The sequence below is a fragment of the Nyctereutes procyonoides genome, unplaced genomic scaffold, assembly GCF_905146905.1.
Source record: "Nyctereutes procyonoides isolate TBG_1078 unplaced genomic scaffold, NYPRO_anot_genome, whole genome shotgun sequence".
NCBI classification, from domain to species: domain Eukaryota; kingdom Metazoa; phylum Chordata; class Mammalia; order Carnivora; family Canidae; genus Nyctereutes; species Nyctereutes procyonoides.
The window spans coordinates 22,776,051-22,788,668 of NW_026575125.1; the positions used below are offsets into that span (position 1 = coordinate 22,776,051).

Below are 12,618 nucleotides of genomic sequence, written 5' to 3' on the forward strand. Positions count from 1 at the left end.
TCCCTCCAATTACCCAGAGGCTGAATTTGTGTTTAATTTTCACAGAAATGTGAATAGCTCCAGTTTTTTTTTAATTACAGTGGACTTTGTTTTTCGCATAAACATGAATTTTTATTGCATAAAAAGGCAACCAAAGCAAAGCAAACTGTAGCCAGAACCATCGGGCCAAGTAATTTTACAGGCTTTACAACTGCACTGTTAAGAGTTCTTTTTTAAAATAAAGCCATAGAACAAAACTACATTCATCTTATATTATCAACCTGTTTCCTTCCCCCCAAACTAAGATTTTTCTTGCAAAGAAGTTATCATTCAGGTTCTGGTTAGTTGTTGTTGTTTTTAATTCCGTGAAGTTTGGTTTTTATGGAACTAAACCCTCCTAGGTGATGACACTGAGCATCTTTACTACTTATTGTATACTTATAAGTTCAAATAAGAAAGCTTTTGGATTCAGACTTTTCAGCTAACTGACGTTTACAGAACTTTCATAACATAGAGTTTAGTAATGTTGAGGATCTCCCCTAAAGGTTTTACAGGTTAAGATGTTGTCTTTTCCTGGGAGATGTCTCTTCTTCCTTATCTTTTTCTTCATCAGGACGATTCACTAAGCCAACCATGCTGCTACCATTCAGGCTACTTGTTCCATTAGCCATACCAGCAGAATGGGATGAGGTGATTTTGTAGCCACCAGAAGTTGCTGTCTTAGGAAGATCTACTCTGTCTTCATTTTCTTTTGGTTTTTTAGTCTCCACAAATTTATCATAATGACCTTGAAAATCATTTTCCAGTGGTGGCCTAACCGCTTCTCTTTCCTCTGAATTTTCTTTAAGACATCTTTCTTCCTTCTTCTCCAAGACTCTGGCACTTCTGTGAAATATTTTACTATACGTTACAGAATGTAAATTCTTCCGTATTTGACTTTGCCGGTCTTTCTCTTCTTCATATTTAATCTTCAATCCTTTGAATGTCTGAACATATTCAATCGATTCAAGTGTTCCATAAAAATTTTCAACTATATGTGCAACAAGAGATTTGATATTTTCCACTCTTATGTATTCAAACAGCTCAATAACAGCAGAATTTAACATATTGTACCGAGTTCCGTTAGCCAGGAAAGCACTGACAACTGGTTCAAAGAGATTTCCCTTGATGATGTAAGAATTATAAAGTTCATCTTTAAGGTCAATCATCCTTCTCATAAAGCGGAGAGCACATAAGATCAGGAAAGTGTGCTTTGAATTCATCAGGATCAAGACTTTTCTTAGCAAGTCTTTGCTCAAAATATAGTTCTTTATGTAGTATGTGTGATGTTCCACACAGAATGTGAGCAGCTCTAAAATTAAAGAAAGCAGCTGTGCTGTTTGATAATTATTGAGGCAATTTCTGTTGTTTTGGTCAGATCCAGCTGTATTATCCTCTTCATGTATACGTTCAGCAGTGGCGGCAAAAAGTGGTGCTATGAAGATATGTATACAGTGCTTATAGAAGAAATTCAGAAATTCGCTTCTCTCACATTTATTAGATGTTGTTAGCATGTTTTCAGGATCAAGTAGAACATGAAGAAGTCCCATTAGATGAACAGCACCTCCTAGCTCAGGATCATTGTCGCAGATCATTTGCTCAATTACCAAATTAATGAAAAGGTTACCGTCTTCACTCTGCTGGGCTTCTTCCACAATAAATTCTCGAATCATGGATGGACTATACTCCACAAGGTAAGTAAATATGTCAGTAGCAGCTGACCTTATTTGCACATCTTCCATGCTCATCACAACTTTAAGAACAGGAAGAACTCCCAATTCTGTCAAAGTTTTGAATAGCTCATCCTTCCTTGGAGGATGTAATGTCTGAGAAAAAGCACAAAATTCCTTGAAGAAAAATAGCAATTCACGCCGTTTATCATCATCTATAGTCTCATCCCTTAACTGTGCAAACACTTCAGGCAAAAAGTTGTTATCCTCCTGCAGCATGCTGACTATCTCGACCTTGTTGAGGAAAATAAAAGCTGTAAGAGCAGAGAGTAAGTTCTCTTCAAACACGGATGGTATAGGCAAAAGGATATCATAAATGTACTGCACCTTGTATGTTTGATGTATTTTTTGCATAAGTTCACAGTCTGTTATTGGTACAATTTCCTTGAACCTTGCATTTTGGGTCAAGAATTCCCTATGCCTTTTTGGCTGAGCCAAAGCAGGGTCATACTCGAGGCATCCCACCACATCCATGATACAGTCAGCAGAAAACAGGATCTCAAACAGACCCGTCTTGTTAAGGAGTAAGATGCCTTTAATAATTTCATGCAAATAGTGTAAGTTTGCGATGTCTCCTAGGTCCTCACAAACGCGGAACAGCTGCAGCAAATTTTTAATATAGGCCTCATTTTCTAAGATCAGAGCCAGTCTTTCCTTATGTATCGGTGAAAGGAGAATAGAGGTAATTAGGTCAGAAATCTCTTCAAGTTTACTGAGTTCACAGTTAGGCAGGACAAGCACAGTATTAGTTTCCAGTATGTCATCCAGTTGTTCATCTTCAGATTCTTCCAAGAGGTCTTGCGTGATTTCGACGGATGGGTCTTTACCTTGAACCCGGCAAATATCTTCCCAGATCTGGCGACAACCTTCAGTGTCCTGGAAACTTAATGCCATACCATGGTTCTCTGCTTCAGACCAAACAATCAGCGTTTCCTGTTGTTTCTGATAAGGCGTATTAGAATTTATCTTCGACTCCAAGATTAGTGAGCCATGGGAATCAGATTGAACTAGCAGAGACACGCCCTGGAGGCGCTCCACGTAAGTGGAAGAGATGTGTCCGGTGCCTAGTTCTTCCCATTCTTGGTCCTGGTTCAGTGAGTAGAGTGTTACATGGTGCCGCTTATCTGCCATGGTGATCTCTGGCCTCTTGTCCCCGACCCTGGTCTCGGCGTGAGGCACTGCTGGGTCGCCTGTGGCTTGAGGCGCCACTGGATCGCGTGTGGTATGAGGCGCCTCTGGGTCGCGTGCGGCTTGAAGTGCCTCTGGATCCCGAGAGGCGTGAGGCGCCTCTGGATCGCGTGTGGCGTGAGACATCTCTGGGTCTCGTGCGGCTTGTAGTACCTTTGGGTTGCGAGCGCGGAGCGTGCGGCGTGAGGCACCTCCGGGTCGCCTGTGGCGTGCGGCACCTTTGGGTCGCGTCCGGCGTGAGGCGCCTCTGGATCGCTTGTGGCGCGAGGCACCTCCGGGTCGCCTGTGGCGTGCGGCACCTTTGGGTCGCGTCTGGCGTGCGGCGCCTTTGGGTCGCGTCCGGCGTGAGGCGCCTCTGGATCGCGTGCGCCGTGCAGCGCCACTGGATGGCGCGCGGCGTCAGGCGCCGCTGGGTCGCGTGCGGCTTGAAGCACCTCTGGGTCACCTGTGGCGGGAGGCGGAGCAGAGTTGCGTGTGGCGGGAGGCGCCTCTGGATCGCGTCCGGCGTGCGGCGCCTCTGGATCGCGTGTGGCGTGAGGCACCTCCGGGTCGCCTGTGGCGTAGGGCGGCACCTTTGGGTCGCGTCCGGCGTGCGGCGCCTCTGGATCGCGTGTGGCGTGAGGCACCTCCGGATCGCCTGTGGCGTACGGCACCTTTGGGTCGCGTCCGGCGTGCGGCGCCTCTGGATCGCGTGTGGCGCGAGGCACCTCAGAGGCGCCTGTGGCGTGCGGCGCCTTTGGGTCGCGTCCGGCGTGAGGCGCCTCTGGATCGCGTGCGCCGTGCAGCGCCACTGGATGGCGTGCGGCGTCAGGCGCCGCTGGGTCGCGTGCGGCTTGAAGTACCTCTAGATCACGAGGAGCGTGAAGCGCCTCTGGGTCGCGTGCGGCGTGAGGCATCTCTGGGTTGCCTGTGGCTTGAAGCACCTCTGGGTCGCCTGTGGCGCGAGGCGCAGCAGAGTTGCGTGCGGCGCGAGGTGCCTCTGGATCGCGTCCGGCGTGCGGCGCCTCTGGATCGCGTCCGGCGTGAGGCGTCTCTGGATCGCGTCCGGCGTGTGGCGCCTCTGGATCACGTGTGGCGGGAGGCGCAGCAGAGCTGCGTGTGGCGTGAGGCGCCTCTGGATCACGTGTGGCGGGAGGCGCAGCAGAGCTGCGTGTGGCGTGAGGCGCCTCTGGATCACGTGTGGTGGGAGGCGCAGCAGAGTTGCGTGTGGCGTGAGGCGCAGCAGAGTGTGCGGAGGGCGTGTGGCGTGAGGCGCCTCTGGATCACGTGTGGCGGGAGGCGCAGCAGAGTTGCGTGTGGTGTGAGGCGCAGCAGAGTTGCGTGTGGCGTGAGGCGCCTCTGGATCACGTGTGGCGGGAGGCGCAGCAGAGTTGCGTGTGGCGTGAGGCGCCTCTGGATCACGTGTGGCGGGAGGCGCCGCAGGATCACGTGTGGCGGGAGGCGCAGCAGAGTTGCGTGTGGCGTGAGGCGCCTCTGGATCACGTGTGGCGGGAGGCGCAGCAGAGTTGCGTGTGGCGTGAGGCGCCTCTGGATCACGTGTGGCGGGAGGCGCAGCAGAGTGCGTGTGGCGTGAGGCGCTTCTGGATGACATGTGGCGGGAGGCGCAGCAGAGTTGCGTGTGGCGTGAGGCGCCTCTGGATCACGTGTGGCGGGAGGCGCAGCAGAGTTGCGTGTGGCGGGAGGCGCCTCTGGATCACGTGTGGCGTGAGGCGCAGCAGAGTTGCGTGTGGCGGGAGGCGCCTCTGGATCACGTGTGGCGGGAGGCGCAGCAGAGTTGCGTGTGGCGTGAGGCGCTTCTGGATGACATGTGGCGGGAGGCGCAGCAGAGTTGCGTGTGGCGTGAGGCGCTCTGGATGACATTTGGCGGGAGGCGCAGCAGAGTTGCGTGTGGCGTGAGGCGCCTCTGGATCACGTGTGGCGGGAGGCGCAGCAGAGTTGCGTGTGGTGTGAGGCGCAGCAGAGTTGCTGTGGAGTGAGACGCCTCGGGTCGCTGTGGAGTGAGACGCCTCTGGGTCGCGTGTGGCGGGAGGCGCAGCAGAGTTGCGTGTGGCGTGAGGCACAGCAGAGTTGCGTGTGGCGTGAGGCGCCTCTGGATCACGTGTGGCGGGAGGCGCAGCAGAGTTGCGTGTGGAGTGAGACGCCTCTGGGTCGCGTGTGGCGTGAGGCGCAGCAGAGTTGCGTGTGGCGTGAGGCGCCTCTGGGTCGCGTGTGGCGGGAGGCGCAGCAGAGTTGCGTGTGGTGGGAGGCACAGCAGAGTTGCGTGTGGCGTGAGGCGCCTCTGGATCACGTGTGGCGGGAGGCGCAGCAGAGTTGCGTGTGGCGTGAGGCGCCTCTGGATCACGTGTGGCGGGAGGCGCAGCAGAGTTGCGTGTGGCGGGAGGCGCAGCAGAGTTGCGTGTGGCGTGAGGCGCTAGGATCGCGTGTGGCGTGAGGCGCCTCTGGATCACGTGTGGCGGGAGGCGCAGCAGAGTTGCGTGTGGTGTGAGGCGCAGCAGAGTTGCGTGTGGAGTGAGGCGCCTCTGGATCGCGTGTGGCGTGAGGCGCAGCAGAGTTGCGTGTGGCGTGAGGCGCCTCTGGATCGCGTGTGGCGGGAGGCGCAGCAGAGTTGCGTGTGGCGTGAGGCGCCTCTGGATCGCGTGTGGCGGGAGGCGCAGCAGAGCTGCGTGTGGCGTGAGGCGCCTCTGGATGACATGTGGCGGGAGGCGCAGCAGAGTTGCGTGTGGCGTGAGGCGCCTCTGGATCACGTGTGGCGGGAGGCGCAGCAGAGTTGCGTGTGGCGTGAGGCGCCTCTGGATGACGTGTGGCGGGAGGGCAGCAGAGTTGCGTGTGGCGTGAGGCGCCTCTGGATCACGTGTGGCGGGAGGCGCAGCAGAGTTGCGTGTGGCGTGAGGCGCCTCTGGATCGCGTGTGGCGCGAGGCGCAGCAGAGCTGCGTGTGGCGTGAGGCGCTTCTGGATGACATGTGGCGGGAGGCGCAGCAGAGTTGCGTGTGGCGTGAGGCGCCTCTGGATCACGTGTGGCGGGAGGCGCAGCAGAGTTGCGTGTGGCGGGAGGCGCAGCAGAGTTGCGTGTGGCGTGAGGCGCCTCTGGATCGCGTGTGGCGTGAGGCGCCTCTGGATCGCGTGTGGCGTGAGGCGCAGCAGAGCTGCGTGTGGCGTGAGGCGCTTCTGGATGACGTGTGGCGGGAGGCGCAGCAGAGTTGCGTGTGGCGTGAGGCGCCTCTGGATCACGTGTGGCGGGAGGCGCAGCAGAGTTGCGTGTGGCGTGAGTCGCCTCTGGATCACGTGTGGCGGGAGGCGCAGCAGAGTTGCGTGTGGCGTGAGGCGCTTCTGGATGACATGTGGCGGGAGGCGCAGCAGAGTTGCGTGTGGCGTGAGGCGCTTCTGGATGACATGTGGCGGGAGGCGCAGCAGAGTTGCGTGTGGCGTGAGGCGCCTCTGGATCACGTGTGGCGGGAGGCGCAGCAGAGTTGCGTGTGGTGTGAGACGCCTCTGGGTCGCGTGTGGCGTGAGGCGCAGCAGAGTTGCGTGTGGCGTGAGGCGCCTCTGGATCACGTGTGGCGGGAGGCGCAGCAGAGTTGCGTGTGGCGTGAGGCGCCTCTGGATCACGTGTGGCGGGAGGCGCAGCAGAGTTGCGTGTGGCGGGAGGCGCAGCAGAGTTGACGTGTGGCGTGAGGCGCCAGGATCGCGTGTGGCGTGAGGCGCCTCTGGATCACGTGTGGCGGGAGGCGCAGCAGAGTTGCGTGTGGTGTGAGGCGCAGCAGAGTTGCGTGTGGAGTGAGACGCCTCTGGGTCGCGTGTGGCGTGAGGCGCAGCAGAGTTGCGTGTGGCGTGAGGCGCCTCTGGATCGCGTGTGGCGGGAGGCGCAGCAGAGTTGCGTGTGGCGTGAGGCGCCTCTGGATCGCGTGTGGCGGGAGGCGCAGCAGAGCTGCGTGTGGCGTGAGGCGCCTCTGGATGACATGTGGCGGGAGGCGCAGCAGAGTTGCGTGTGGCGTGAGGCGCCTCTGGATCACGTGTGGCGGGAGGCGCAGCAGAGTTGCGTGTGGCGTGAGGCGCCTCTGGATGACGTGTGGCGGGAGGCGCAGCAGAGTTGCGTGTGGCGTGAGGCGCCTCTGGATCACGTGTGGCGGGAGGCGCAGCAGAGTTGCGTGTGGCGTGAGGCGCCTCTGGATCGCGTGTGGCGCGAGGCGCAGCAGAGCTGCGTGTGGCGTGAGGCGCTTCTGGATGACATGTGGCGGGAGGCGCAGCAGAGTTGCGTGTGGCGTGAGGCGCCTCTGGATCACGTGTGGCGGGAGGCGCAGCAGAGTTGCGTGTGGCGGGAGGCGCAGCAGAGTTGCGTGTGGCGTGAGGCGCCTCTGGATCGCGTGTGGCGTGAGGCGCCTCTGGATCGCGTGTGGCGTGAGGCGCAGCAGAGCTGCGTGTGGCGTGAGGCGCTTCTGGATGACATGTGGCGGGAGGCGCAGCAGAGTTGCGTGTGGCGTGAGGCGCCTCTGGATCACGTGTGGCGGGAGGCGCAGCAGAGTTGCGTGTGGCGTGAGTCGCCTCTGGATCACGTGTGGCGGGAGGCGCAGCAGAGTTGCGTGTGGCGTGAGGCGCTTCTGGATGACATGTGGCGGGAGGCGCAGCAGAGTTGCGTGTGGCGTGAGGCGCTTCTGGATGACATGTGGCGGGAGGCGCAGCAGAGTTGCGTGTGGCGTGAGGCGCCTCTGGATCACGTGTGGCGGGAGGCGCAGCAGAGTTGCGTGTGGTGTGAGACGCCTCTGGGTCGCGTGTGGCGTGAGGCGCAGCAGAGTTGCGTGTGGCGTGAGGCGCCTCTGGATCACGTGTGGCGGGAGGCGCAGCAGAGTTGCGTGTGGTGTGAGACGCCTCTGGGTCGCGTGTGGCGTGAGGCGCAGCAGAGTTGCGTGTGGCGTGAGGCGCCTCTGGATCACGTGTGGCGGGAGGCGCAGCAGAGCTGCGTGTGGCGTGAGGCGCTTCTGGATGACATGTGGCGGGAGGCGCAGCAGAGTTGCGTGTGGCGTGAGGCGCTTCTGGATGACATGTGGCGGGAGGCGCAGCAGAGTTGCGTGTGGCGTGAGTCGCCTCTGGATCACGTGTGGCGGGAGGCGCAGCAGAGTTGCGTGTGGCGTGAGGCGCTTCTGGATGACATGTGGCGGGAGGTGCAGCAGAGTTGCGTGTGGCGTGAGGCGCCTCGGATCACGTGTGGCGTGAGGCGCAGCAGAGTTGCGTGTGGCGGGAGGCGCCTCTGGATCACGTGTGGCTTGAAGCGCCGCTGGATTCGTGTGCCTGTCATCAGCTGTAGTTGTCGGTGTTGTGGCAGCGACGGTGGCCGAGATGACAGGTCGGGAAAGTTATGGTAGAAGATGGCGGAGAAGTAACGCTCAGGTGTCGCTGGCGGTTCCCGAGGTCTGTAGTGCTCTCCGGAGTCCCATCTCTTCTTGCTTCCATCTTATGTTTCCCTCTCTCCATTTTGCCCTCGCATATTCCTCAATGTGGGTTTACAAAGTGAGCCTTTGGCCTGCTCACGTTTGTCTAGGAAAGCCTCCATTACGGCGGCAGGATTCTTAGGATTGTTACAGGATTCTACTGCAAAGGAATGGTCTATACGTGTTGACGCAATTGCCACCGAGCTTACAGGGAGGCTAAGTGGTTAGGGCAAAGCGCTGTTCTTTCCATAAAAACTTTTGTTCTCCAGAAATATTTTTGCTTATCAGGTGTGTGGGGATGGATACTTGGGACTTTAAATAAAAGAAAGCTTAATCACTTCTGTCCTGACCAATTCAACTCCTAACGTTTCACGTTGAGGCTCCCGGCCACCACTCCCCACTCCCCTGACACACCCACCCAGAAAAAGAAACAGGAGCCAAGTGAAGTGTAGACTATTAGCAATAATCAAAGATATGTACCTGGTTCTTCTTCATAAAGCTTGGCCTTTATGTCTGTCACTCACCTACCCATCCTTGGGGGAGGATCTTGTGCCCGGCCCGAGGCCGGGCTTAAAGTGCTGTCATTTACTGTAATGGGAAAACCATTTTTTCCATTGTAACCACACTCCTCATTCTTAGAGGTGTAGACCAGAGAGACAGAGTTGAAATTAGCTAAGAGTGCCTATTGAACATCACAGATCAATTGCTTCATTTCTTTTCTTGATCATTACAGCGATAATAACAACCACAACTAAGTAATAATACTTGAGTGCTTATTAATATTAGAGAGAAAGGCAATAAAATAATTGATCACATTTAATACTTGAGTACTTTTTATGTTCAAGACGTGTGACAAGAACTTTCATATCTCTTTGTACTTAATTTTCATAATTAAATATGAACAGATATAGGAGTATGAACAGTCCTTCTAAGATCAGGAAACAAACTCAGAGAGGTTAAATAAATCGCCAAAGGTCACACTCCTAATAAGTTAAGGAACTCTGATTTGAATACGTGTCTTTCTCATTCCAAAATTGGTTTTCTCAGCCGTTGAACTATGCTAGCCCCTTCTTTTCTTGGCTTTCGTTACATTTTATTTCACATTCCTTCCATCTATATAATTTGTAATCAACATAAAATTATCGAGAAGATGAAAGTCACGCACTTCCTTCTTTAGATCCACATCTGTGTATAGCCAGCCAAAAAATAGAAGCTTGTATATGGCAACTTTGTTAAATATAATTTTAATAGTAACCAAGCTGATTTTTGATGTAGCAGCAACTTCTGCAGTTTTCTTTAAAAAACAATTTTTTTTTCCCAAAACATTAACCCTGTTATTGCAAGGGAAAAACAGAATTGGGCCACATCAAGCACATTTGGACTTGAAGAGTCCTGTTTGTAACTCATTTTAATAGCATTGGAAATGTGTGACAATTCTCAAGTAGAGCACAGAAAAACTCTTTCACCTACCTCTTTTGCAGTGTTGCCTCCCGGAGATTATAGTACAGGGATATTCTCTGGGACAGTACAGCTGGGGCACTTGGAGACCTGAATGGAAACGACAATCATTTCATAAGAAAATTCAAATCAGTGCCAGGATACTGCTGGTTTAGAAACCTTTACAAATTACTAATAATAACTAAACATAAGAATTAATAAATGACTAATACAAACACTGATAGATGTAGTTACTAGTTTAAAATTTCTGTCTTATTTCAATGAAGGAAGATGCAAATATGTAATAATAATGACATGCATGCTAATGATCCCATTTTTTCTCTGCTGTGGTTATATTAAAGTTTCTATCAGAATCAATTATAATATTGTCAATTGTCTGAATATGCCCTCAGGTTTCATTCTCTGAGAGGCATTCTGCACAAACCTATGTGTTCTCACAATTTTATCACAGGGAGTTTCCCTTAGGCCAATTAAGGTCCCTTTACCTTAATTAGGTTAACGAGAATCTCCTTCCAGTCTAAAAGAGGCTCTAGTCCAAATTTCTTGTTGCTGTTCTGCAGTAGATTCTCTCAGTTCCTGTCTTATTTGGTTTGGGAACTAGAACAATGCCCGTTTTTGTCTCAGTAGTTCTATCTCCCTAAAATTATTATTTTATTGTTCTGTTGTTTTACAGAGAGCATATGAATATGAATATATATGAATGACAAATGCCACATTCTAGGAGCTGTGTAGTCCCTTTTATAGGTATTATTTATTTTTTATTTAACCCTCATACAATAATGGTATGAGGAAGACATTATTACTACCATATTAGAGAGAAAAAACTTAAAACTCCAACAAAATTGAATCATACATTTGGTTCAAACCTCTGCAGTAAGTGATATTGCTAGGATTTGAAAGTAGGCCTTTATTGTTCCAACTCTCCACTTTTCTGCTCCTAATATGTAAAGCTTTCCTCTTAAACTGTGCATAAAGTGTTAGAGTAGATGTTTATAACAATTGTGATTTTTTAAAAATCCTACCTATCACTGCTATTTGATGTTTCTCTGTTATATTTTGTAAAGGAAAATCATTGAGGCCAGTTCAGAATTAAAATAGGTAGATTTGATTTTAAGACTCTGGATCCCTCTTCTGTTTTGGATGCCTTTCTCTCCCATGCTTACTCCCCACGACCTGAGCGTAGAAAGAAGTAGTTCTTGATAACTCTGTCTTGAAAATTGTTTTAGGTAAGGACCTTATAATTCATCCACATTTTAAACTACTAAGAGCTTAAATTTTATATTTCTCAGAGTTATTTTAGAAAATGATAAAGGAACAAGTCTACCTTTCTGAATTTTAGGGATAGGTAACTCAAGCCACATGTATATACATAGACCATTTAGATATCTAACTATTCTATTTCTAAGAGGAGAGAACATTTCACAGTGGGAAGAGCAAAGTGATTTTTAATTTTATGAAATAGCATTAAAATAGAATTATTCAAGTGTGTCTGCTCTAAAATTTTCAAGTTCAAAATCATTAGTGAAAAACACTCATGTATGTTTTCTACAAGTTCTCCAGGTAACTCATTTGGTGGAATGTTGGCCTTTTTTTGGCTACTATCATCTCTAATTTGGAAATCTATAACAGTCTGCCCTGGCTTCTGCCTTTTCCCCCCACTAGTATATTCTCAACAGAATAGCTGGAGAGGACTCATTTAAAACACACTTTATTCTCGAACTCCTCTGCTCAAAATCAATGTGTTTCTGCCTTATTTAAAATAAAAGCCAAAGTTCTATCTATGGTTTATGAGGCCTGGCCTCCTTGACCTATTTGAACTCTTTCGTTAATAGTCTCTGTCTCCTTTCTCCAGCCACACTAGCCATCTTACTCTGTCAGAAGCACACCAGGCACACTCCTGCCTCAGGCCTTTGTACCTGTCCTTTTATCTACCTGGAACATTAGTTCTCAATATCTACATGGCTCACAACCTCACTTCATTAAACCATTTATTCAAATGCCCTTTACTTCCAGTGAGACCTTCCCTAGGCACCTTTTTAAAACTGCAGAGACCTTCTACCCCAACCCATCCATCTATTTTCTTTGATGTATTTTTTCTCCATATAACTTAGCATCATCTGAATATTTTGTACATTTATTCTGTTTTCCACAACCAAAGTATCAGCTATTTGAGGGCTATGATATATCTGTTCATTTTTCTTGTTGCTGTGAGCCTCGCACTCAATAAATACATAAATGAATGCATATTCTTTCTAGGATGATTTCCAATAATCTATTTATTTATTCTTCACAAAGCTATGAGCAACCCCTATGTATAGGTCCTATACCAAGCACTGGGAAGAAAACAGTGAATTTGAAATTTATTTCTGGTTATCTTATGAAATAAATAAATAGTATTAACAGGTGGTATTTCTAATTTTCACGATACATCTGGCATTTCTTCTGCTGCTCCACTCCCACTCTTCTTCTTATTTTTTTTTTAGATTTATTTACTTATTTCTGAGAGCAGAGAGAGAGAGAGAGAGAGAGAGAGAGAGAGAGAGAGAGAGAGAGTACATGCCTGTGTGCATGTGGCAGGGGGGGTTGGGGCAGCAGGAGAAAAAGAGAGAGAATATCAAGCAGTCTCTCTGCTGAGTAGGGAGCCCAATGCAGGGCTCAATCTCACGACCCTGACATCATGACCTGAACCAAAATCAAGAGTCAGATGCTTAGCAGACTGAGCCACCCAGGTGCCCCCCCCCATTTCTCTCTTTTGGATTGTTTTCTTCTTATTGATGGTGACCAGAGAAGTAATATTCTC

General features: G+C 50.9%; 1 protein-coding gene across 1 annotated transcript; it reads right to left on the minus strand.

Moving 5' to 3' along the window:
- Positions 1–527: 527 nt before the first annotated feature.
- LOC129517847 (serine/threonine-protein phosphatase 4 regulatory subunit 3B-like) lies at positions 528–2,879 on the minus strand. The gene is made up of 2 exons (XM_055337992.1): positions 1,370–2,879; positions 528–1,210 (listed from the first exon to the last, which is right to left on the minus strand). Exons 1-2 carry the CDS (start codon positions 2,877–2,879, stop codon positions 528–530), a joined length of 2,193 nt encoding a protein of 730 aa, XP_055193967.1.
- Positions 2,880–12,618: the final 9,739 nt, after the last annotated feature.